Consider the following 25,604-nt stretch of genomic DNA (forward strand, 5'->3'; position numbering starts at 1 on the left):
AAACATGAAAGAGGGGGTGGTGGTGGCGGTGGGTGTGTGGGTGAGAGTATATAAGACACCCCTAATCTCCCTCCTGGAAGAGGAATTTTGTCATTTTAACATGCGCTCATTGGGACTGCTGGCCGTCGCGCTGCACGCATCCCTGCTCGCCCTGCTGCAGGCGCAGGGGCCCCACAAGACCGCAGCCAGAGACGGCGCGTACATGAGGTCTATGCAGCGGTTCTCCCTGCTGGACCGATCCTCGTCGTACCACCTGCCGACCTACATGATGCACCTCTACAGGAACTTCAGGTCGAACTTCTCCAGGCCTTTGGATACTATGGAGCGGGACGCGGCGCGCCAGGCGGACACGGTGAAGAGCGTGGTGGCCAAAGGTGAGATTTGGAGTAAAAGGGAGACATTTCTTTTTTTTTTAAATGATTTTTTACCCAGATGTTTCCTCTGTCTTTTTATGAATGCCTCTGAAATGTTGAGTCGATCTGTCAAAAACGCTGCCCCAGACGGTCCCTCAGGAGGGTTTGAATCCACATCCCCATCTCAAGGCGGGGGGGAGGCGAATAACCATTGCAGGGATCAGCGTGTGAAAAGGGCCCAGGTTTTTTTTTTCTTCTGTCTAATTCTCAAAGTAAACCTCCTTTTTTTTTTTTCTTTTATCCTTTTTCCTAAATAGCTGATGTTGATTAGATACCTCGCCAGACGCCCTCCCCCCCTACTCCCTCACACTCCCCCCTCCCTCCTCCCTCCTCCCTCACACTCCCCCCCCCCCCCCCCCTCCCTCCTCTTTACAAATCTCTTGTTAGTTCAAATCAACAACTTCCCTCAGTTCTTTCCCTTCACACTTGGCTTGATTAGATTAGAGGTCGGGATTTAATGGCACAAGCAGCCACGCAGAGAGAGAGAGAGAGAAAACGAACAGCCCTCCCTGCTGCTGCTGATGGTGCTGCTGGTGCTGCTGGAGCCCATTCCACATCGCTGCTAGGTGTCAGAGTTATTACCTATTTGTTTGACTGAGGATATGCAGAAGCCAGGAGAGAAGGGCCCCGGGGACGTGTTAAATGATTGGTTTCGGGGTCCCTCGGGTGTTTGCTTTGAGTGGATTAATAGGTTTGCACTTTTGATCAACGGTCTGCACTTAATGGGCCAATGCGCTGGACAATACAGAGGCCGAAATGTTTAAGATGCTTTAATCCTTTAAATTAATTTGAGCCACACCTGTTCATTGAATCACAATGAGCTCTCCCCTTTTTTTCCTACAGCACATGTCAATGACTGGATTATTTATGTATTCTTTTTAATACATCTGTGATTAATACGAGCATTAATCACGAGGTCAGAGTGGGAGTTACATTTTTGCATTTTACTATTGTTTCCTGCAGCCGACTTTGCAAAGCAAAAGGGGTGGTAAGTCTTACAAATAACATAAACCTTGTTACTAATTACCCCCCCCAAACAATGTTTTAATTAATATACACACATATGGGATATTGAATGAGGTGTCACCCCGCAGACTGTTTTAAGATTTGACGTGACAAGTATATTGTTTCTGGAGTAAAATAGATAATTTACTGATAATGTCCATGGATAAATGGCGTTAGGGGGTAAACAAACAAAGAGATGGTACAATTGTGAAATGGTAAGTAAAATATTGTTTATGTGCATTTACCCTTCACTGCAGACCCGCATGGATCAATTTCAATCAGTACAATACACATGAATATTCTATGTAATACATAGTAAATGTATAGATTCCATTGCAATGCAACCATGTTTTGGTGGGCTATATACTGTAAATATATATTTATCACAGTACATATATACATTATACATTACAGAGATTTAGATATATAGATAGATTTAGGATACATTTTGAGACATGTCTGGATTAGATAACTAAAAAAATCAGTGTTGCAATATATTAATGCAAAAATACTGTACATTGAAATCACCCACAATGGTAATAATGGCATTATTATACAATCAGTGATATTAAAAAGCTCCTTTGAAATAAACAAAAATGGAAATATTTCTCCTGGCTGACAGAAATGTGTTTTTCCATAGCATATTACTCAATCCCACCATCTTTCCACGAGGGTAATTTACATGTCTACATGTATAAAGCTCGGTATAGGCAGACACATTTTAGTCATGCTTTATGTTGTCCTTTTATTAAGTTTTTGTCAATAGGTGACCCTTAAAGTCTCGTAATGTTAGATCCAGCAGCTGCGAAAAAAGCATAGTTAACTGAAATGAAATCCAAGAATGTGATATAAATGATAACATGCCTATATTATGAGGGCCAATAAGATCCCTCAATACCTATTAACTAACACTTACAATTTCCATAACAGAACATGTTGGCTCTTGCAGTTTCTTCTGCAACAGGTGGATTTTGTTTCCTTTGAAAAGCTCACTGTGTGTCTTGTCATATCAGCTACTCACATGTTTGACATGTATCCTGATTTTTAGCATAATGTCTGCTAACGATAAGCTGTCCGACTCAATGTGTTTTGCTGAATCTCCCTCTTGTCACTACATCAGGTTTGGCGTACAGACGCAGGCGCTGGATTGCGACCTTTGACCTCTACGCCCTGCTGGCCGACAAACGGATCCAGGCAGCAGAGCTGAGGATCAGGCTTCCTCGGACACGGAGTGCTTCCAACATCACCGTGGAGGTCTATCACCAGCAGTGCCATACGCACAAGAGCTGCCAGGAACAGCAGCTGGTGGGGCTGCTCACTGAATCATCGCTGGTCACTTCATCGCTGAGCTGGAAAGTGTTCAACATGACGACCCCTTTGTTGAGCTGGCTCCGGCAAAAATCGACGGCAAGGAATCGACACAAAAGGGTGTCGAGAAGGAGGACAGTGGTAAAGACAAAGAGGGGCCTGTCGCTTCCTGATCAGCATGTCTATTTGGCGAGAAGAGAGCAGGACGTGAGTGACCGGGCCTTGTTGGTCGTCTTCTCACACACCGGCTCTGATGAGAACTCAAAGGCCAGGGCGAGCTTACTCCACACAGCTGAACAATCCAAGTTCTTGTCCCCCGCCGAAATCAAAAAGGCGCGCTGGCCCAAGAAGCGCAGGAGCAAACGGGGCCAACGAGAACAAACAGTGAGAGGCCTGCAGGCGCCCAAGAGAGGGAGTGAAAAATCTTTCTGCCGCAGAGTCGACCTGCATGTGGACTTTAATCAAATTGGCTGGGGGTCCTGGATCATCTTTCCTAAAAGATATAACGCCTACCGCTGTGAGGGTTCCTGCCCCGGTCCCCTGGGGGAAGACCTAAATCCAACGAATCACGCGTACATGCAGGTGAGTGGTGCAGAGGATCTATACATCTGTATATCTATGATGCTGTTACTGGGAATATCTAGTTTCTTAGATAATATGTTAGACAGAGTAGGTTCACATCAGTGTGTGCTGCTTGTTTTGGCAGCTTTTCTTCTTTTTAGGACACAAAATGTTGAATAATGGACACACAAAAAACATCCTTCTCATGACTACAGCACAGAGTGTTGCAGGGATGGCATACAGGCTAACCAAGAAGTTACCATCACTCTAGTTCCCTCGACGAAAAGCCTATTGTATTTTTTCAGTTTGGTTTTGGATTTTTGACTTCGAGATGAGGGAACTGGAAGTGCAAATATAATAACTTATTTCTGGGTTTAGGACTCGGTTTTGCTGTTTTGAAGGTCACATTTACAGCAATTCATTCAGCAATTGAATGCAGCATAACGGTTGACAGTCCAGGAAGAACAAAATAAACCCTCAACAAAAGATTCACAACCGCAAACACAAACAAAATTGAACAACTACAGCAATTAGTTTTTTATTTGATTAGTCAAATGAGCTGACACCCATTATGACAATTAGTTTATGATTTGAGGAATTCGTCTAGCAATCAATTGCCAACAATCGCTGGATGCAACTTCACACATGAGAATTTGATGCTTTTCTGATAGTATAGTATCTTTTTGACTGCTGATCAAACAAAACAACCAGTTTGAGTTCATCACCTCGGGCTGTGTGAAATTAAAGATTTATTCAAATATTTCTTAGAAAAAAGGATTAACTAAGAATAAAGAAGCAGATTAATTAGAAATATTGGTTGAGTGCAGCCACATAAAAGAGATTAGCTGCCTACTGAAAACAACTGGCATAATGCCCAGTAACTGAACTGAGAATAAGCATTTCTCTATCTTCACTTACATAAAGTTTGTATTTTTAAATTGGATCAACTGATCTAAATGGTCTGTTCTGTTTTTCATTCTTTTCCAGAGTTTATTGAAGCATTACCACCCCGACCGAGTGGCGGCGCCCTGCTGCGCCCCGACCAAAATGAGCCCGCTGAGCATGCTGTACTACGAGAGCGGGGAGATGCTCCTCCGACATCACGAGGACATGATCGTGGACGAGTGTGGCTGCCAGTGACGGCTACGTCCGCCTCGAAACCACCGTGACCCTGAAGCTTCTGAAAAACAAAACAAAACACTTAGCCAGACGAGAGGGGAAAAAAAAGCTCTTTGATATTTGTCAGTGTGCACTGTGAGATTGTAGCTGATCCATGTGCAGAGGCGGGATTGTAATCCATCATGCGAGCTTTGGCTTTGTAAGGAGGACGTTGTCATTTTTTAAAAGATGGGCTGAAATACAACAGCAGCATCCAGCCGATTCCAGCTGTTTGCAGTTGTCACATCATCTGATGTACGACTTTATTTTCCCCCTTATCGATTTCATCAATGTAAACATGAAGTGGCGATGTTGTTGAATATTCCAGCACTGTTTTTTTTTATTGTATGCCGCCATTTGTGTAACTGTGAATTAATGTATATTTATTGTAAATAATAAAAAGAATCGTATTTATGTGCATTTTTACAGATTAGTTGTATATTTTGTTATGTTTTATTATGTGAATAATTTTTTTTTTTTCTTGTGAACATGAGGATCGTCTATTGTTTGATCAAATATTTCCTGAGTATTTAATTTAAGCAGCTCTTGTCGAGCTGTCAGAAAACAATAGAAACACAACATACTTGCACACACATCTACAAAACACAATGCATGGCACAACGCAGATCGCTGGCATGTTTACCTGCCTGATACAAAAGTACCAACGCCCCAAAACAGGTGGACTTTTCTAGTTTTAGAGCATTTCAGTCATCCAGCAGGGAGTCGTAGCCAAATTCCCCCCGACCCCACCCCACACAATCAAAACGAAGCATAATAGTAGAGGGCATATCCAGCAAATACTGTAAACTGACAGTTAGTTTTAACAATGGTCAACTAAGTTCCATTCTTCTGAAGCCACAGAGCTCATTGTATTCAAATCCTTTTGAAAATACACTGACTAACCAGGAATCTGCCAGAGTCATGATCATGACACTGGTCAAACTGGGAGTAGTTGACCGGCACTCAGAGGTAAGACAACATTTAACTTTCTCAGGTAATTATTTATAAGGGAAATATCTAAACATATAAAATAAAATATATTCAAGTTAGAGCTGGGCAATATATCGATATTATACTGTTACCACGATATTTATCATTTTAGATGTTTGATTATCATTATATTGTGATATGGCATAACTCTCTTGGCTGCCACAGTAAAGTTATGTTATTTTATGAACTTAGTCATTACATCCACATTACAGATTATAAGGCTATTTATATAAAATTTCATGGTGTTAATATTTTGTTAAAACTATCATAACATTTGAAATTGTCACCCAGTTCTTGCGTTAATAAACTGCTTTTGAGGATTTTTCGATAAATCCATATCAATATATCATGTATCGCAATACAGCCCAACATTTAGCAAAATGATTTTAAGGCTGAAATTTAAGCTAGAAGGAAAAGAATAACAGTTTGTCCCTTCATAGGCTGCTATCCTTCATATATTTTTTAAAGAACCGGCTTCAGCAAAAACATTTCTGAGTAAATGTTGAAATATTAAAAAGCAGGATTCACATTTACAATTTTGAATGTGGCGACAACATTATCATGATATTAACATTAATCAAATATTGACTAAATTCAATTATTCATTAAGTAATAATTAGCATTATTATTTCATGTGTGAAGCAACTTAAAGGTACACTATGTAGTTTTGGGGGAGAAATATTGATAAGAGGAGAAAACTCTTCATTGATGTTAAGTTTTATACTGAAACAAAGGTGGGTGTTTTATTTTTTTATGCCAAAACAAACTAAATAAACAAACTCTCTTTGTTTTAATGTCTGAACAAACTGAATACATAAACTACGCTTAAAGGACGACACAATTGCACAATGTTTTATTTTGTTCGTATATGTGGCGGACCCTGCTACCTATGCTTTAAACTAGGTTCTGGGGACCTTATTTTCCTCTGAGAACAGCTTGTTTTCTCAACTATGGAAAAATAAATATCTGACTTTGTTTCATTACCTTATTAACATTTTAAATATCAAAATATTCAAATATCCAAACCTACACAGTGCCCCTTTAATTCAGCTCACGTCGTCTGCACCATGACAGCGCAGCACTGACGCTCCTGAGTCAGTTGGTTGTAGCTGTTTGCTAGTAGCCTAGTTAGCATGTGCCTTACATACCAATAGTGGCTGAGCAACAACGATTCTAACAAACTGTGTTTAACGTTACTATATCAGGTTTTACTAGAGGGTCTTGTGCAATGACTAGCGACACAGCCAGGTGAATTGTCCTCCCCGTGGCTAAAAATACACACTCACCAAATTTGACTGGTTGAGCCTCTGCTGCTAACGTTAGCTAACTGACAGCTGCCAGGCTCAGTAACAGTAGCTGTTAGCTAGCTTCTAGTTTGGGTAAGTGGCTTCTAAGCGTGGTTTAAATTAAGTATTAAAGTTAATAATGGCTCAACAGGCTGCGTTTGAATGAGAGTATTAGTGTCTGTAGCATGCCTGAAGCTTGTCTTATATTGACATACCTTACAGTTATTGCTCTTTTATAGCTGTCTAACATTTAACTTAGTATAAGTGTCATTACACAGTCTTACTCAGCCTTGCTAACACAGCCAGATAAACAGAAGGTAAAAAAGTATGTTCATGTTTGGGAGACTTTCTAAGTTTACTGCATTGGCTGTCAGATTGACATTTTTCATTCATTTCTTTAACTTGTAGTAAAGTATTACAGACAGGCAAAAGAAGATCTATTCAAGCATGAGTAGTGAAACCACAATAATGATTGGTTTACCTCTCGTAAAAATACTCTGATACCAGTGAAAGTACTGCAACCAAAATCTTACCGAGGTCAAAAAAACAAAAGTATAAGCACTGACATTTTAAGACTCACAAGTACTCAATATGTGTAAGACTTTATAATCACCAATAATAAAAGTTAATGTATTGTTAATTAAACTTTAGTTAAGAGTTTGTCTTTTCCAATAACTAGTAATTTTATGTTAAGTTGACTAAATGTTTTAAATGACATTCCACCAGTAAAGTATATGATAGTATGTTATACCTCACCTCTCCCTTTTGACTGGGTATTTGACTTGTTGCTTGTTGTTGCTAACAGGACCCTATTACTCTCACAGCTAGGTGAACAGAACCGGTGTTAAATGGACCAACATGACCAAGAACACATACAAAACTAAGTCAATACAAATTCAAATCTGTAGTGGTGTTAACTGCATGTAGCTGCGCATTTTAATAATCTCATTGTTAGTCACTGTACCTGTGATTCTGCTGCTATACATTTGATGTAAAAATAAAAGTATGTGTAAGTGTGATGTTGTATGACCTCCCTCAGGAACAGTGACCACAGAAGAATGGCGGAGGCAGTCGCAAATGTGGCCCGGAGGATTAATGCCACCGTTGAGGACGGGAAGGACAGTTTGGGTGAGACTCCCCCTACGAATCTTTCCCCTTATCTCCCACTCGCTCTATCTGCAGTTTCCCAGCATGTGTTTGAAGGGCCCTGATTTAATATTCTGGTTGATGCTGTTTCAGATGTTTCCCAGCAGGTGGTGACAGAGGCTTAAATTACCACAACTTTGAATCTTTATTATCCATGATGGCTCCTGTTACATTAATGCGTACTCATTTTATAATGATGTTCCTTCTTCTTTGCAGATCTGTCCAACTGCAAGCTCATATCCTTCCCGGATGGTGTGTTCAAGGTCCTGAGGAGTGTCTCGGACAACATCCGCATTGTCACGTTGGCTGACAACGAGATGAAGGCCCTTTCCAGCAAGTTCTTCTCAACCTTCACTCAGCTGAGAGGTAGTAAATGATACGCGTAATTCGTGGACTCGATCTTCACGCAAACATTGTTTTGATATATGCCGTTGATCTGACTAGTGTTGTGTCTCCTCAATTAACTCAGAACTGGACCTGAGAGGCAATGTCCTCACCAAACTGCCCGACACCGTGGCAGAAATGGAGCATCTGACCTGCATCAATCTGGCTAATAACAGCTTCTCCATCTTCCCTGATAAGCTGACTGAAATAGCCACACTGGAGAGGATTAACCTGGAGGGAAATAGCATCACTGGTAATTATAATATATTTAGGCAAAGGGTTTTATATTCTTACATGGCTTGATTTGAGCTCACATTTACCCCTTATTCTTATTTTTCCAACAGATATACCAGTGGAGAAGCTGTCTGCGATGCCTGCGCTGAAGTGGATAAACGTGAAGTCGAACCCTCTGGACTCAAACACTCTGTCCGCTCTGCAATCTCCACACAATTTTGACATCGTGTCCGGCGCAGATTCCTAAAAATAAGTCACCCGGTGACCCACCTATAGACTGCATGCTGTGTGCCTTTTCGGTTGGATGCTTCCATGTGCCTGGGGAATGAGGAAACATGATACTTGAAGATATTGAACTGATCATGATATCAAATTGGGTTTACAAGAGACAAAAAACACAACGGTGTGGCGACGGCGTCCTCCTTGATTGAATTACCAAGTCCTTGAAAATGATGTTTGGAGATTAAATCAGTCCGTCTTTAAGTGCTATTTTTAGAAACATGTTTTTTGTCTTACTTGAGACATTTATAGGATTTATTTATTACTTTTGATAGTATAAAAAAAGGTTTTTCATGATTTTCATTGCTGAGACAATTGTTTTGGTTTTCAGAAATGTATCCTGGGCTAAGGTTCAGCTACGCTGTTTTATTTAATACTTTTTCATTTTCATGAATAAATGATTATTCAGGGTGTCTGCAGGTTCATAACTTTAAATGTTTTACATTTGATAAATATTCATCCTTAAAAGTAATTACGTTTGAAGCAATATTTCTCTAATGTCATCACAAATCTTTAAACCTTGAACCTAGTACTGCATTTTACTTGATACTTGCACATAACCTGTTGGCAAAATGTAGATGAGCCTAACTCACTGTAATAACCATATTCCTACTTTAAAACCTGCCTCTGCATAGGACCAAATATACAGTATACCACATACCTTTATACTTACCTGCAATGCTGGAATAAGAAAAGGGTAATTCGTCCAAAAATCCGTCTTCAAATTGGTTTAAAATGATCTTGATAAAGTCCTCAGATTTAAAAGTCTGATACCCGTAAGCACCCTGTTATTGTTCATACTATAAAAATGTGATAGAATAGTCAAAAATGTTTGATAAATATCTTGTTTTGTCTGACCAAGAGTCCAGAACCATGGATCTGTTGACAGTAGCAGAAAGCAGAAACTAATCACAGTTGAGAGGCTTAAATCAGGGAACGTCTGGTATTCTGGGAAACAATTAAACACCCAGTACTTAATTAAACAAATTAAGTACTGGGTGGTTAATTGTTTTCAGCCCTTGTTTTATAATAAAGTCACTAAGGTCCACTTTCACAATCACTGAACACAATCATGGCTGTACAAAATGTAGATGGTAATGGGGTGAACTGGGACACAGATCATTGCCAGTAAAGGAACTCTGTATATAGTATTCTGAAACTATACGGTCAGCAGTCTTGATTTAGTCAGGGACAGATACTGTAAACACTGATCCAACTAATCTATCTGTAACAGAGGCTGCAGAGACTCATCCGCAGTGCAACCATTCACAGTATTTTGCTCTGGCTTTTCAAGAATTCTTTAAATAGCACCACTGCTGAGTCTGGATCATCCGTAAGCTTGATGTTTGGACGCACAGTTGGGGAAATTTGTGGCATATCAGAGTTCAACCAAGAGCACTATTTTGCAAAGTCGCCCGGTTACAGCATCACGACTCCTCCGGCTGTGACCTTTAATTCTGCGCTATGCTGCCCTCTTACTTACTACGTATTGATTTTATACAGTAGAGGGAAGCTTTTATTGCTCGTGTGCAGTTGTAGATATCTGGCTCTCTGTAGGCAGCCAGCCTTTTAATTATGTTCACAGCTTGGGGCATTTTTCTGGTTTAAGTCACACAAATACATCACAATTTCTTCAAATGATCAGCTCCCTCTAGCGAGTCCGGACAATTAATCACTACCATGATATGCTGTAGCTCTGCTTTAACGCTGTCAAAACGGAATCAGCTTCTATGTGAATTAATCGTTCGCATTTATACAAAGTGCAGACTCACCATGCAGCATAGACTTCACACACTAAAAAGGGCACATACGGTAGGACAAAACATAGATTAACGAGTAAAATAGTTCCAAAAAGTTACACTGTGTCACTTTATTTGAAATGATTTCTTTCAATGCAGTTATTCGCTTTAACATAGATAACTTTTAACACTGAAAGTTAACAGATAGATTTAGAAAAGGTACTTGGTCACACTATTATTCAACATGTGTAACATGGCAAGGGCCATAAAATGCCAAACTTGACCCTCAAAATACAAGTGAAGGATCTGAGACATAATAGATAAGTCACTTTTTTTAGTAGTAGCAGTATTTTCATCAGGTCATCACACATAAAACAATAAGCACAAACAGTATAGACATTATAAACAAAGTCTGCAGTCTGTGTTTAAATGCCTTCACACTTGTAACCCTCAAAAAATAGCTTTGTAGACCTTTATTTTGGAAATCAACAGTGGATTACTTAATTTTAGATTCAGCTTTTTTTAGCTTACAGACACCTCTCAGATCATATTTGCAACCCTTCATTGGAAACAACCTTTGTACACAGTCTGGGTGTGACTTTGATTTTACTCTGAACATTATTTTACCATAAAACATTACATTTCAAAACATATATGGATCTATCCTGTTAACAATGTTCAGAAATAATGTTTCTAAAAATAGGGCCCTATAAGTATGTTATCAAATAGTTAGAGTGAAACCGGAGAGGCAAGAAGTCACGACACCGGCACGCCACCTAATCCGTCTCGCTAATTGGCTTACAGCTAACACCAGTCGGCTCCATCTGTTTTTGTCTGAAAAGAGCTCTCCGGAGCCTCAGCTTACAGCGGGGAAATGGAAAACAAATCACTTCACACGCTAAGAAGGTACTCGAAACTTCACATTAAACCCTATGGAGAGGTGGTAATCAGACGAATCAGCTGTTGTTTGCTGTTCTGATCGTCTCTCTCAGGTTTTATTTACACTTGGTAGCAACAGACGCCAATCACGTAACCATGCATGAAGCCCAGCATGGCTCTGTCATCTGGCTGCCACACTCTCCACACAGCAGGGGCCTATTGTCACATGCAGGAAGCTGTCAGGCTCTCTAACCCCTCGGCTTAAAGCAGTGCGCATGCCCACTGCCTCTGCCCCGATGACTGCCTGTCAGTCAGGAGCTTCTTAGTGATCCTGGATCAGTGCTCGGACCAACAGAGGGAGAGTCTGACAGCAGCGACGGACATGAGCTTCAGCGTCGAGGAGAGGGGCAGGCCCAACACGCAGGACTACAGGGTGTTTTTCAGTAAGCACAGCCGCTCTGGTGGACTAGTTTGTGTGTGTTAGTGGGGGGATGTTCTCTCTTTTGGATTGTGCATAGTGTGACAGTTGCTTACTTCCTATGTAGCAACACCAACTGTAATAGTTGAAATGAGCACCAGTGATCCTGGAGCCTCATGAATAGATCTTCTCATAGAGTTGAATTTTATCCTTGCTCAAAAATGCATTTCTGTTTTTCGTAGAAAACTCTGCAGGCAAGTACATCTCACCTTTCCACGACATCCCCGCCTACGCAAATGAAGCAGAGGTGAGCTCCATGTGTCACAGTTTATACTGCAGACTGTTTAGAGTCCAATAAAGCCGTTATTTGCACCTCTATAGGATAAACACTTGTTGCTGGCGCCATGCTGTATAGATCAAAATACTTCTATTGTAAGTCCCATTTGCTGTAAACCTACTGTTTGTAATAATACTAATAGTACAAGATTGCTCAGTGATATAAAATACTGCGTCAGTAAGTTAAAGGCAATTAAAACAGATACAATGCAAATACACAACACCAAAATAGTAAATAAAATACATAAAACCAGCAAAACACAAGAGAAAAACATGTATAAACCTGCCTAGACCAATCTGCTGCCTTTAAAATGTAATAGTGCCTTAATATAAATGAGTTTTTAAATATAAATATGTACATACATGAATTGTAGTTTCAAAAGTATTAACTCTGCCCTCCAGGTGACCAAAATGAGTCGACCGTGTTGAGAAAATCAATAATTTGTACTTTATTTCCCAACTGTTGTTAGCCTTAAGATAGAGTCTACACTGTGGGGCCAATTGTCAATTTGTCTGCAGCAGTGAACAGATGCTGTTCCATGTACCACCTGGGGGCCACAGTCAGTGTGCTACCTTCACTGACTTCTGTGACTTTACTTAGCACTGCAACACTACAATAACAACAACTACAAACTGTGGAGAGGAGAAAAGAAGGTTCATCACAAGTTCAAGAGTGTTCGCCCGATATAGGTCGTATGTAAAAAGTATTGTTTGTGCTAAAATGAAACGCTCTATAGCCTCAATTTTATAGTGTTATATTGTCACATGTGCTTACACATCCCAGTTACAAAAGTTCAAGCTTTGTCTGGCTGCCTATAATCGCAGTCATCCATTTTTAGGAAGACGACTACAATATAAATGTATCTAGCAACAGGAACATGAATGTATCCTTGGTGTAACAGAACTGTATTAACTGCTGAACATGTTGCAGAATATCTTTCACGCCATTGTGGAGGTTCCAAGATGGACAAATGCAAAGATGGAGGTATGATTTCATATCTGTTTTCTGTTCATTTATGATGTCAGTGTCAGTCTGCTCTCTCTGTAAAGGGGGCCAAACTCTGGAACTCTCTGCCCACTGAGTTAAAACTAGAGACCAATAGTAAAGCTTTTAATAAAGGAATCAAACAGTGGCTAAAATCTAATCAACAGTGCACACATGAATAGTTCTTAACTGGTTTACTGCTTGCTCATATTGCCTTTGCTCTGTTGCCTTTTATGTCCCTTATTTGAAACTTGCTTGTATTTCTTTGATATCTTCTTTCTCTCGTTTTGTTGCTGTTTTTTTTTTTTTCTCCTATCTTTGCCTGTTTTTTTTCTTTTTCCACTCTTATTATTTTAATTGCCCTATTTTCTAAACTGCTCTATCTTCTCAAAAGCTGCCTATGGACAAGTGTTGTGAATTAGCACTTGTGCTAAAACACTTAAACAATGCATATGGTTTGTCCAATGTAATTGCTATGTCCATCTCAAATAAACATTTAAATAAAATAAAAATATTCTCTCCTCACACTCTCGCTCCAGGTGTATGTGAATATGATGTCCACCTTTTGATGAAAGCATGAAATTCGGTATAATTACACAGTTTGGGGCCTTGAGCATTTTCATGTACGCATAAATATGACTGTGGCAACTTTGCTTCGAAAGATCTTATTCTATTCTTTACTCTCCTCCACTGTGGACTTTAAGAAGGCTTTTTTTTTTGCATCTGCGACGTCCCTGGCATCCTGTCTTGCAGCCAACTTAAGAGCTCAAGGGACGGCTGGCTTACCTGTGGAAGAGCCGACTACAGTGTTCTCAAATCAAAGGCGTGCTGATGCCGTCTCAAGTGCCTGTCCCCAACAGTGTCCTCCTTGGCACACTAATCTTTCACAACCTTTTTCTTTGAAACCAATCAAGTTTCATGGTTTTATTAAAAAGTGAAAAAAATCATTAGATGCATTTTTCCCAGTCTACATAGTGGGTCAGCGCCACCCTCTGTTTAGTCAGTTGTTGTAACTCGTCTGTTGACGGTCTGTCTCTCAGATCGCCACCAAAGATCCTCTCAACCCGCTGAAACAAGACCTGAAGAAGGGGAATCTTCGTTACGTAGCCAACGTGTTTCCTCACAAAGGCTACATCTGGAATTATGGAGCTATTCCACAGGCAAGTCCTGCTCCGACAATAATCACATAACAGGAAACCAGAATGCTTTTTCTGCTCTAGCCAACATGTTCCGTCTCTTCTCACAGACATGGGAGGACCCCCACCACAAGGACAGCGACACAGGATGCTGCGGAGACAATGATCCTATTGACATATGTGATATTGGAAATAAGGTGATGGAACGTCCCTGAGGAGGAGCTTTGAAGAGACAGATTTGATTGAACTGTTTGCAGCTTTTTCTAATCTGTGCCTTTGATTCTCAGGTGTGCTCTCGAGGAGAAATAATCAAAGTGAAGGTGTTGGGAACTCTGGCTCTGATCGATGAGGGTGAAACAGACTGGAAGGTCATTGTGATCAACACAGAAGACCCTGAAGCTGCCGACTTTAACGGTACAGATAACCTGCGATAGAGTCTGCTGGAAAACTTGGACGAATTATTCTTAATTTCAGAGTTCTTCTCTGTTGTTGATGTGCTGCAGATATTGATGATGTCAGACAGCTTAAGCCTGGATACCTGGAGGCGACTTTTGATTGGTTCAAAAGGTATAAAGTCCCGGATGGGAAGCCTGAAAACCAGTTTGCTTTCAACGGAGAGTTCAAGGACAGGGTAATCTTTTTAAACTCGTATCTACAGTATTTGTGTTCTTTATTCAAAATCACTGATATATGACTGTTTTTATATCTATTTCTGAAGAGTTCTATCAAATTGATGCACATCTGACAAATTAAAACATAGTACAACATTTTTAGAAAAATGTCTTAGATTGCTTCATTTTTGTCTGTTAAAGGTGCAATATGTAAGATTTGACCACCTGTTGAATCCATACTCCAAACCAACAGGGGGCAGTATGTCACTAGAGTAACCGCTAACTGCTGTTACTCTGGTTATCTGGTTAGCTCAGTTAGCCGTGCTGCTAGGACTGGCAACTCGGAGCAGTGTTGATGTTGACAACACTAGCTCAAGAGCCTTGGACTGTGATAGGCCTTGGCTAGCTAGTTAGCATGCTAACTTCAGTAAATGTTTTTGCGACAACACAAACTGTTTATTCTTCACATTCTGTTGATAAGTTTGGTTAATTTTTTTTAAATGTTTTTAACTAAAATTCTTACATATTGCACCTTTAAGCATATTTATTCTTTTCAAAAGCCTATATTAAGAAAAAAATGGTAATATTTATATATGTGTTTTGCAGGACTTTGCCATTAAAACAATCAAGAGCACCCACGAGTTCTGGAAGGCACTGATTTCTAAGAAGACTGACGCTGGGGAGTTAAACTGGTGAGTCCAACTAGTATATGAGACAAATGCTTTTAATGTTATTTCCTGCCGTAACATCCTTGAGATAATGATCAGGCACTGAGTGAAAGTCGAGAGAGCACTGACAGCAGAGTGTGAATCCGCTTTGTTAATGGACTGTTAAATAACCTTCTTGCCTCACTTAAAGTAATGACATTCTGAATATATGCCTTTTTCTAGGTCCCTTAATGTTTTTTCCTTGATTAAGATTATGGGTTCTTGTTAAAGAGGCGCTTATAGGTAGAGAATATTGTTTTAAAGCCAAAGTTGTTTTTTCTTCCTCTCTCTTTCTTGACTCAGCATGAACACCAGTGTGTCAGACAGTCCGTTCTTCTGCTCAGCCGGGGATGCAGAGACTGTTGTCAAGTCTGTAAGTCTGTTTTATTTTGAAATTCAGCAACTTAAAAGACCCTCCGTAAAAAGGACAGTACACCCCGACATCGAAAATCCATATTTTGCCTCTTAACTGTACTGCTATTCATCCCTCTTGACTGTTTTGTTGTGAGCTGCCAAGTTTCCGACATATCGTCTGTGGAGATATCTGCCTCCTCTTGAATATAATAACACTAGATGGCACTTGAAAAAAACTTGACAGCAATGTCTCTTTCAAGGAATCATGACCCGGTTACTCAAAATAATCCTCAGACCTTGTTGAGAGCAGTTCCACGCGGGAACTATTTTCTTTCTCACAAACCACATCCACTCACCGTATCGCCGTGTAGATGCAATCATTCTCCTACTCGTGGATGAAAGGCTTGTCCACAGGATGTAAACAGCAATGGCGTCTTTCTTGGCCAAGCTTTAATGATAGGCAGTTAAGTGGACTGATGTTGCCTTCATGTGCTCCTTGGATCGTCCCAAACTGCTCACAACAAGATATGTGGGTTATCTTGATTTCATGGCTTTCACAATATAGCAAACAAACAGATCCCCCAACACATGTCACCTACGACACAATTTCTCACAGTGTTTTATGAGTCCATAGTATCGAAGCTGCACAGTTATTCCTCCATTGCATTTGTTTTAAATTTGTTTTGATGATTTCGTTGACTCTTATAGGCCAGTGCTTTTGGAGCTGAAGATCCCATTCCGAGTTCAGGTGAGCATTTATAGATTGATTTGGTTTATTAATGCTGTAATAATGTTGGTACTCTATGGAAATCACATATTTCTTTATTTTTGTATTTTCTTTCAGTTGACAAATGGTTCTATTACGAAAAGTAAGAAGGAAATCCCGTGGCAGAAACCTTCACTCCTCCCAGCACTTCTGTCGTTCTTCAGCTGATTTAGGTCACATTGCTTTCGCTTCCATCATAGGTTGCTGATATTGAGTCCTATGGTTCCTCATGTAGAGTCATTTCAGATTATCTTCTGATCTTTGGCATTTGGCTAATGTTGTGTTTTACTGTCTTGCTCATAACTTGTGATTTTAAATCACTTTGTTGAAGCTAATGTTGTTCCAAATAAAGAATGAAGAATGCTTCTTTTTTTTTCACTACTTCTTGGACGTCTGATGTTGTTGTTGTCAAAACTGCCCGTCAATAATTTCAAGCTCAACAGAACATTATGAAAAACCACCGGGGTTGTGTATAGTATTCATTTTATTGCCACTACCATTGTCATTATCACATAGACTTGAGGGTTACAGTATAGATCTACAGTGGGTTGTGGTGTCCTGATGGGGAAAGACACAGACAGAGGTCACATACACACAATGCTGTACAGTTCTACACCCAATGATTCATGTGTCCGTACAACAAACTGCACCACTGCCTGCGGGCTAATAAGTGGTGTATTTTAGCGTTCCTAAAAAATAACAGCTACTTAACAGTGCAAATGACTGGTTATGAAAGTCTTTGGCTCAAAGTGGATAAGCCCCCAGGGGTTGTTTCTGCAGGCTGCAATTAAACAAAAAGGTTCGATAAGCACTATTTCCTTTATAATGTGGTTAGAAACCGTGATTACAGCACCTAAAAAGTGTTCTCATGCAGCTAGTAAGATAAGATCACTACCTGTTTTCCTTATCACCTGATTTTTATGATGTCTGATTCTGATTTCCTGATCATGATTGCCAGTCCTCTAAATGCAATACCCATTATTTGTTCTAAATGTGCAGTTCAATACTAGAATGAAGGTTTCAAAGATTTTTCTATAAAATAAGCTTCACCATTTCAAGCACATTTACAGATATAGGCTAACTGGTGGTCCACTTTGGAAGATATTTCCCTTTTGGTAAAAAAAATGTTTTGCTATAAAGGATTAAAAAGAGATAACACAGCCTAATTTCATCGTGTACTTCGCATTTTACCGTACGAGTAGCCTATGTGAAGAAAAAGGAAATTAAGGGCTCTTGCAACCATATTCGGTCACACATACACTGTATATAAAAACCCTGCTTTCAGATTAATATCTCCAGCATTTCATGGCTTTTAACTTTATAGATTTTATTTTATTTATTTATATAAATATCCATATAACAGAGGGAAGATGCTCCCGTATCCGCCCTCATTGAATGCCGACATGAGGGCGCTACTGCAGCAATATGGCTGCCGAACGCCGAATTGTAAACCACGAAGAAGAAAAATCGGAAGTCGACCGACTGTTTCCAAGGAGACCACCGATACTACTTAGCGCTGGGCTGCTGGTCAGTACCGAGGGGTAAGTGAGCTAACGCTTAAGTTAGCAGATCATTTAGATGTTAATACGTAATAAAAACACATTGCGCTGTTATCTTGTTACTAACGAGCCTTCGCGCTGTCGCTAGACCATTCAGCTTCGGCCTGCCGCGCGTGAGATCAGACTCTAGAAAGTGCTAGAGGTTTAACGTTAGCTAACATGCTAATGCTAACTATCTAGCTATGAAGCGTTTTCTACCATTAAGTCGAGGCACAATGAATCAGACTCAACACCTACAGACACATGGCTACATATGCGTAACTGTCATATTGGCGTTTGTAATTGTCTTATTTTTCACAATATAAAAGAGCGCTGTTAAATAATAATTTAGCTAGCTTATTGTTAACTGTTAAATCTAATAAATCATAGCATCGGACTTTCAGCTGGAGTTACTGTGACAGCCAGAAACGGTGATAGTTGAAACAGTTCTTGCTCAACAGGACACATGCAACACGCGGGGGTGGAGCTTTAGTGTTGCATCAGGGAAATTAAAACACCTGAATGATGTAATGCAGTGTAATTATACGCCCTTCCACAGGTGGAAAAAACGGTGAGCCAACCTGCACAATGCCTGATCCTTAAAACCAGCTCATCTAAAGTCCATGTCCTTTAATATGGTTAATTACACAAGTGGTTTTCCTGCTATGACAAGCCACAATGTAACAGTCCTTATACCTGAGGTCAACAGATATAGGTCTGCTTTCAGTCCCTAGAGTCAAAACTAAATATGGACGGTGAAGCAGCGTTCGATTATGTGCCACATATCTGGTACAAGCTCTCAGAAAGCTGCAGGTCTGCTCCAACGCTCACCTCTTTAAAATCGAGGCTGAAGATCCTTCTGTTGGCCACAGCCTTTCACTGAAACAATTTCAAGGCTTTGAATGGCACTGTGACTTTTTTATTTTTGTCTTGTATCCTTTAAACCTATTCTATTTCCTATTAAAACTTAACTTATTTTAATGTTGTTTTTCTTGATGTTTACCTGCTTGTTTTTAATGTATTTGACATGGAGTTTTAGACAGTACAACTCACAATATTATGTGATCACTTAGAATGCCAACTGTGTGCAGTATGTGGTAATAATCTGACCACTTTCTCTTTTCAGTCAAAGACCATCAAGATGTCGTTTTTATTTGACTGGATCTACAGGGGGTTTAGTAGTGTCTTACAGTTCTTAGGTAAGTACTTTCTTCAATTTTGCAATTTAATTGTTTTAATTATCTATTTAAAATGTTAACATCCAATTTTTGTGGGTGATTTCTGACACATGAAATATTTTCTTCCAGGTCTGTACAAAAAGTCTGGGAAGCTGGTTTTCCTGGGCCTGGACAATGCTGGTAAAACAACACTCCTACACATGTTGAAAGATGACCGACTTGGCCAACACGTGCCGACGCTTCATCCAAGTAAGGAGAGATTTAGACAGCAATGTGTCAAACTACGTAAGGTGGCATGTTAGAACAAAGATGGACCAATCCAAAGCTGGATTCTCCTTGTGTTTTGATGCATGCTATTTATTTTCCCTTAAATAAATACAACATGGTTGATTCCTTGTTTTAGGAAAATTATTTCACTAATTTTTCAATATATTTTTCTACTTGTTCACATAGAATTAGTTGACTGTCTTGCCATATTACCAGATATTATCATGTTACTGTGTAGTTTCCAGCCTTGTTGAATTTTATCAACTTCTTCTCAAAGCTTCTGAAGAGCTGACAATCGGTGGGATGACATTCACTACATTTGATCTGGGAGGACATGTACAAGGTGGGATCGCTCTCCATTATTGACACAATATGTAAATTAGGCAGTTGTCAGTGTTTTCTGCTGCCTAAACAGATTGAAGTGACACAGATATCTTAAAACTGTTGTCGACTGTCAGTTGAAAAGCAGAAAATGACTCAACCTTTTTGTTAACTTGCTCCCCGTTGCCTTGCTGTCAGAAATCTTTAGACCAATTGCCGGTTGACTAATCACAATTCTCATGGCTGCCACACGGTGTCTCTGTAGCCCCCTCAGCGCTGATGTGACATTTAAATCAACTGCTCAAGCTGAAATAGTGAGCACATCTGAACTGATTCAAAGTTCCTGTATACAGAGGCTGTGACAGAAAGTCTCTACATCTTCATATTTTTAGTGATTATCACAGCATGACTTTTATTAGACTTTTATCATCGTTATTTGTTAAAATTAAGTGACTCAGTTTAATTCCCCAAGATAGTTCCAACCAATTTCAACCTGACCAGAGGTCCAATTCACCGAAGTCAACATTTATTAAAACTCAATCATATAGCCACCATACCACTATATGAAGATGATTATACACAGAAACAGTAAGGCTACAGTGACATTTTAACCGGATTCGTGTTAAATCTGCTGTATTACAAGCTGAGAAGGTAATTCACCATCCTATGAATTGCTGTGAGGCCAAACTGTTCTTTTCTTTGTTGATAGCTCGTCGAGTGTGGAAGAACTACCTGCCGGCTGTGAATGGAGTTGTTTTTCTTGTAGACTGTGCGGATCACGACAGACTCTTAGAATCCAAGACTGAACTCGATGTAAGATTAAACATCACTGTTTCAAGCTATATCCACCATGCAGCACTGGCTGCTGCCTCTTAACAGCAGATTGATGATGATTGCACTGCTCTTGTGTATCCAGGCTCTCCTAGGAGATGAGACTATAGTCAATGTTCCCGTGTTGGTGTTGGGTAATAAAATTGACCGTCCTGAGGCCATCAGTGAAGGAGGACTGAGAGGAGCTTTTGCTCTCGATGGTCAAGTTACCGGAAAGGTAGGCGCATGGTTTTAATTCACAGAAATGATAAAATCTCACCCCCTCTATGCGTGGATACACTGATTGCCTCGTCTTCATTAATCCGAATTGTTCTTGACAGGGAAATGTCTCTTTGAAGGAGCTGAACGCCCGACCGCTGGAGATTTTCATGTGCAGCGTGTTGAAAAAGCAAGGCTATGGGGAAGGTTTCAGATGGTTATCACAGTACATTGACTGACATGAGGCTTAACCAGAAGGGATTTCCTCGACACATTTTCATGAAGCATGACAAAGACCTTGTCTCTTTGCCAATGTCAATCAGCCCCGATTTCAAACAGTATTATTATTAAGAGCATATTAACAGCATATTCTTTTTTAACACTTAAAGCAATTATTCAGGATTTAAAGGTTTCTATGCAAACTTTTAAAAGTGGTTCATGGTGAACTGTCGTTTGTGCGTTATTAGTGTGAGTGTTAACTGAGCTGTAACAAAAGCAGTCATGCATTATGCAAGAATGTAGATATGTGCACGTCAGTGTTGCTTTCTTTGGTGATTGTGGTGTGTTGTTTACTGCTTGTCTGACATCAGATTAAGATGGCCAAGTTTAGATTTCAAAAATTAGACAAACAAGTAAACAGAATATTAATTTTAGTTCATTTAATCTAATGCTATGCAGCCACTGCCTTCAAAGCATATAGCCAAAGATGTATGCTAATGACTTCGGGATTAGCAGGGAGAGATTTGGACTTCAACAAAAGATATTTTTCATGCGAAGCGCTTAGCCAAAACAACGTCAAATCCCCTTTAGAAACCAAAAAAAGCAGAAAAGACAGCACGTCCCACAAATAAATCCAAAGATGATGGAGTAAACAGAGTCAAATTGAACACTGATGAGTGCGCTCTGACTACGGTGCTTCTCAAATTCAGTGTCTCGATGGAATTGGCTTGTTTATTTCTCTATCTTTTTCTTCAGTACACTGATCAGCCTGAACATTTAAAGGACTAAAAGGTAGTAAATGATATTGATCATCCTATTACATTGATACCTGTCAAGAGGTGGAGTATCTTAAGCAGCAAGTGAACAGTCAGACTTTGAAGTTGATGTGCTTGAACCAGGAAAAATGGGCAAGTATAAGGACCTGAGCAACTTTGACAAAAGCTAAACTGAAGGCTTGACAACTGGGTCAGGACGGGTCCAAAATGGCCAGTCTGGCGTAGATTGCTTCAGTGGTTATCATCATCACTAAAATGGTACACCTCAAAAATTGTTCCGGAATGGTTTGAGGGACATGAAAAAGAGTTAAGGTTTTGACTTGGCCTCTAATTTGCCAAGACCTCAATCCAATTGAGAATGTGTGTGATGTACCGAAACAAAAAGTCAGATCGAGGCCCTAACTTGCAACAGAGGTCTGCGTCTGGGCTGGTAGTAGTGCACAACACAGAACATAGGACAGAATACACTACATTAGCCCTGGGTTTTAAAAATGGCAGCCATAAGCGTTTTAGTTGGTCTTTGACCACGATAACCCCGCTCCAAGCCCCTGTAATAAGCAATTCTTTGTTCCAGACCAGCAAAGTGTTTGTGCCACAGGATACCACAGGACACCTTTTAGAGGTCTTGTGGAGTCCATGCCTCGAGACGTCACAGCTGTTTTGGCAGCTTGAGGTGAACCTACACAATATTAGGCAGGTCCTTTTTAATGTTATGGCTGATCGATGTATGTCGGCCCAGAGTGATGTTACATGTTGCGCTGAAGGAAACTAATTTGAGGTGTCTTAGTCGGACCAAAATGAGTGTGTATTATCTTTGACTTTGGGGTGATAAAATGTTAATACAGAACCTTTACAACATTTCAATGGCTGCTCTTGCTTTATTATGTCATGAAGGCTGTAATAATGCGTTGCCCTAAAAATGTCAGTGTGCAATAAAGTAGAATAACCAACTGCACCATAGCAGAGACAATCTTACTCCACTGTACTTGAGAGTAAGAAGGGATAAATCTAGCTCTGAGCCGTTAATGAATTAATTAGTTTATTTATTTTTGTTATTTATTACTTTATAGCAATATGAGGGCACATAATTGGCATGTAAGCTGTGCAACAGGGTTAAGGTCCTGCATGTGATTTACTTTTTGACTATCTCAAAAGATATGAGAGTGAACCTGCGAACATGCTAACCATTATTTTTTCAATCTGAATACTAAAGTGTTTCTGTTCTTTGTCTTGTTTACAGTCTAACATTTTGAAGTGTTGTATTTATTGATATTTGCAGGGATACTTGTGACTGAGACGAAAAGATGCATATGAAACAGATTTTATACAGCAAATCGTGTTTACTCAGATATAGCATGCATGTAAACAAACCGCTTTTCCTTTGAACAGTGTTCTGACCCAGTTGCTGAGTCCTGTAAATTATGTATAATACAGATGTAAATGTTTGTACAGTAGCTTCCCATTAGCTGACACTTAAAGTACTGAAATTATTTATAAACGGACTATAACTTGAATAATTATCTGTGCAAATAGTTTCACCCAAAAAATTACAACATCCACACAAAGAGATAGATCTTGATGTATGTACTGAGTGGTTCATGTGTAATAAAGACTAAACTGATCATGTGTCACTTTGATTTTTAACTTCAATTAAAGTCTTTTCACACACTTGTATTCCTTGTTCTGTTTTATTAAAGCAACCAGCATAGATCCCTTCAGGGAAAACATCTGAAATGTGACCTCTACTTGTCATGTTATATCATTTGCTCAACATCTGCTTTATGCATTAGTCCTTAGGGAATACAAATATAGTGTATTTAACACCGGAGAGGAGACATATTCCAAGATAAACCTGTTTCCTGCTGTGGAAAGTGAACATAACTAAGGTCCACCTCTGTTGTGGTTGGAGGAGCCTTGTCCTCTAGTGACCCAATCTGCTGTGGCGTCCCGCAGGGCTCAGATCTCGGGATACTTATTATTGTCTCCTTAACACTAAGTGGCTTTAAAGACTCATAAATCTCTACCTCCTTTAGCCATTGTTATGATAACAAACAAGGTTGGAATACAACTACAAAATATATGTAATATGGTAGGTAAAGTCTAAGGCAGTCACAGGCGCTGTATGTGAAGAGGATTATCTATCGACTAAGTGAAGCCAGACAGCTGTAATCTTGGAGTAATTCTTGATTCGGGACTGCAATTAGACAAGTGGTGCAATTATGTTTTGTTTTGACACATCACTGACATTTTTCTTTTCACTCTCAGACGTGGAGAAATTTGTTGATGCTTTTATCTCCAGGCTTAATTATTGTGAAGTGCCTTGTTGTAATATCAGCCAACTGCAGCAAATTGCTGTGTGCTGCCTCGAGGCTTTTGTGACCACATTACCCTAATCCTTTCAGCCTTTCGCTGTCGGGCCTGACAGTGCTGGAAAATCATTTGACTTGTCTGACCTCCAGGGCCACCACCAGGTTGCCATTGTTTGAGGAATTGTCAGGAAATTTGGTTCACACATTCACCTCAGGATGAGTTGTAACCATTTTGGTGATGCCATCTTTAGCTCAAATCTTCCATTTGTTGTTGAGCATGGTTAGCATCACAGCATCTTGCATTTTAGAATATATTCTTTAGCTGATTTTATACAGACACTAGCACTGCTGTAGTCTTTTACTATGTTATGTACCATAATCAAGAGCATTTATTTGGTTTAACATTGTAAGTATTGATCCATTTAACTTGTGTTGGAGTCCTGGTACTTAAGCTTTTCCATTTTGGAAGACTTTCTAGTTTTCCTCTATAAGAGGAAATATTGCACTTTTTGCTGCACAACTGATAAAATAGGGCTGCTTATTTTTTCTATTGGGTGTATTATTCCAGGACCTGGCCTTGTTTCTGATCAATTACACATAAGAAAATGTATACCTTATCTAAAATGTATCACAAGACTTAAAGGATACGTTTACCCGAAAATGAATATTTAGTCGTTATCTTCAGACTCATACCGATGGAAAGTCAGCTTCAGAGCAAAACAGTATAGCAGAATTCTCCCAAACAACGGACAATTAGGGGACTTGTTTTAAAATGTAAAAAAAACAACAACAAAAAAACCAACTGAAAGCAGACACAAAATGGCTCCATACAGTTTGTCTCCAGAAGGCCTGATTTGAAAAGACCTTATTTAAACCCCCTTTCAAGCTGAAAGCACGCACCCCATCTCAATTGGAGGCAAATGCTTAATTGGGCGTCGAGGGTATAAATAACGTCTCTTTAAACTGGCTTCAGGAGAGTCGAATTACACCACATTAACTGTACGGAGCCATTTTATTTTTTGCCTCTCAGTTGCTTTTTGTAAAAACATCCCCATCTGCTTCAGTTAACAAGGACAGTGCCTCAGCGCTGTTTTGTTTTGTGAAGCTCCAGAAATGTTTTGCTGGACTACAAACCTTCGCCAGTCTTTTCATCAGCAAAAGGGGGGTGAGTGGATAATGACTGAATTTTTTAGGTGAACGTATCCTTTTTTGTCCTATGATTGTTTGAAGTATTGTAGTGGCTTTACTGCAGGATCCTGTCACTGCAGATTC

At 39.7% G+C, this 25,604-nt stretch overlaps 4 protein-coding genes across 6 annotated transcripts; all 4 read left to right on the plus strand.

Moving 5' to 3' along the window:
- On the plus strand, positions 1–4,865 carry ndr2 (nodal-related 2). The gene is made up of 3 exons (XM_030399603.1): positions 1–374; positions 2,539–3,308; positions 4,275–4,865. The coding sequence occupies exons 1-3, from the start codon at positions 5–7 to the stop codon at positions 4,425–4,427; spliced, it is 1,293 nt and encodes a 430-aa protein (XP_030255463.1). The 5' UTR covers positions 1–4; the 3' UTR covers positions 4,428–4,865.
- A 530-nt stretch (positions 4,866–5,395) lies between these two features.
- lrrc20 (leucine rich repeat containing 20) lies at positions 5,396–9,177 on the plus strand. Of its 3 annotated transcripts, none has more exons than XM_030399354.1 (5): positions 5,396–5,414; positions 7,761–7,849; positions 8,084–8,233; positions 8,337–8,504; positions 8,596–9,177. In XM_030399354.1, the coding sequence occupies exons 2-5, from the start codon at positions 7,780–7,782 to the stop codon at positions 8,730–8,732; spliced, it is 525 nt and encodes a 174-aa protein (XP_030255214.1). In that variant the 5' UTR covers positions 5,396–5,414; positions 7,761–7,779; the 3' UTR covers positions 8,733–9,177. The 3 variants fall into 3 exon arrangements, with proteins under 3 accessions (XP_030255214.1, XP_030255213.1, XP_030255212.1); XM_030399353.1 differs by lacking the exon at positions 5,396–5,414 and adding an exon at positions 6,521–6,814; XM_030399352.1 differs by lacking the exon at positions 5,396–5,414 and adding an exon at positions 6,522–6,683.
- Positions 9,178–11,622: 2,445 nt separating this feature from the next.
- Positions 11,623–17,076, plus strand: ppa1a (inorganic pyrophosphatase 1a). Its single transcript, XM_030399374.1, has 11 exons — positions 11,623–11,825; positions 12,043–12,107; positions 13,068–13,121; positions 14,162–14,281; positions 14,368–14,454; positions 14,545–14,671; positions 14,761–14,888; positions 15,475–15,560; positions 15,879–15,948; positions 16,638–16,677; positions 16,774–17,076. Exons 1-11 carry the CDS (start codon positions 11,765–11,767, stop codon positions 16,800–16,802), a joined length of 867 nt encoding a protein of 288 aa, XP_030255234.1. The 5' UTR covers positions 11,623–11,764; the 3' UTR covers positions 16,803–17,076.
- A 1,026-nt stretch (positions 17,077–18,102) lies between these two features.
- On the plus strand, positions 18,103–23,691 carry sar1aa (secretion associated, Ras related GTPase 1Aa). The gene is made up of 7 exons (XM_030401225.1): positions 18,103–18,236; positions 19,360–19,432; positions 19,541–19,660; positions 19,956–20,021; positions 20,709–20,812; positions 20,916–21,047; positions 21,151–23,691. Exons 2-7 carry the CDS (start codon positions 19,375–19,377, stop codon positions 21,265–21,267), a joined length of 597 nt encoding a protein of 198 aa, XP_030257085.1. The 5' UTR covers positions 18,103–18,236; positions 19,360–19,374; the 3' UTR covers positions 21,268–23,691.
- Positions 23,692–25,604: the final 1,913 nt, after the last annotated feature.

This window comes from Sparus aurata, chromosome 20 (genome assembly GCF_900880675.1).
Source record: "Sparus aurata chromosome 20, fSpaAur1.1, whole genome shotgun sequence".
Taxonomy (NCBI): domain Eukaryota; kingdom Metazoa; phylum Chordata; class Actinopteri; order Spariformes; family Sparidae; genus Sparus; species Sparus aurata.

Excerpts from the sequence above, each read along its gene's own strand:
- ndr2 (XM_030399603.1), top strand. The coding sequence starts at position 5 with ATGAAAGAGGGGGTGGTGGTGGCGGTGGGTGTGTGGGTGAGAGTATAT. Across the intron at positions 375-2,538 it reads GAAGAGCGTGGTGGCCAAAG|GTTTGGCGTACAGACGCAGG; the intron begins GTGAGATTTGGA and ends TCACTACATCAG. Across the intron at positions 3,309-4,274 it reads CGAATCACGCGTACATGCAG|AGTTTATTGAAGCATTACCA; the intron begins GTGAGTGGTGCA and ends ATTCTTTTCCAG.
- lrrc20 (XM_030399352.1), top strand. The coding sequence starts at position 6,664 with ATGACTAGCGACACAGCCAG. Across the intron at positions 8,234-8,336 it reads AACCTTCACTCAGCTGAGAG|AACTGGACCTGAGAGGCAAT; the intron begins GTAGTAAATGAT and ends CAATTAACTCAG. Across the intron at positions 8,505-8,595 it reads GGAGGGAAATAGCATCACTG|ATATACCAGTGGAGAAGCTG; the intron begins GTAATTATAATA and ends TTTTTCCAACAG.
- ppa1a (XM_030399374.1), top strand. The coding sequence starts at position 11,765 with ATGAGCTTCAGCGTCGAGGAGAGGGGCAGGCCCAACACGCAGGACTAC. Across the intron at positions 14,672-14,760 it reads TGAAGCTGCCGACTTTAACG|ATATTGATGATGTCAGACAG; the intron begins GTACAGATAACC and ends GATGTGCTGCAG. Across the intron at positions 14,889-15,474 it reads ACGGAGAGTTCAAGGACAGG|GACTTTGCCATTAAAACAAT; the intron begins GTAATCTTTTTA and ends TGTGTTTTGCAG.
- sar1aa (XM_030401225.1), top strand. The coding sequence starts at position 19,375 with ATGTCGTTTTTATTTGACTGGATCTACAGGGGGTTTAGTAGTGTCTTA. Across the intron at positions 20,022-20,708 it reads TCTGGGAGGACATGTACAAG|CTCGTCGAGTGTGGAAGAAC; the intron begins GTGGGATCGCTC and ends CTTTGTTGATAG. Across the intron at positions 20,813-20,915 it reads AATCCAAGACTGAACTCGAT|GCTCTCCTAGGAGATGAGAC; the intron begins GTAAGATTAAAC and ends TTGTGTATCCAG.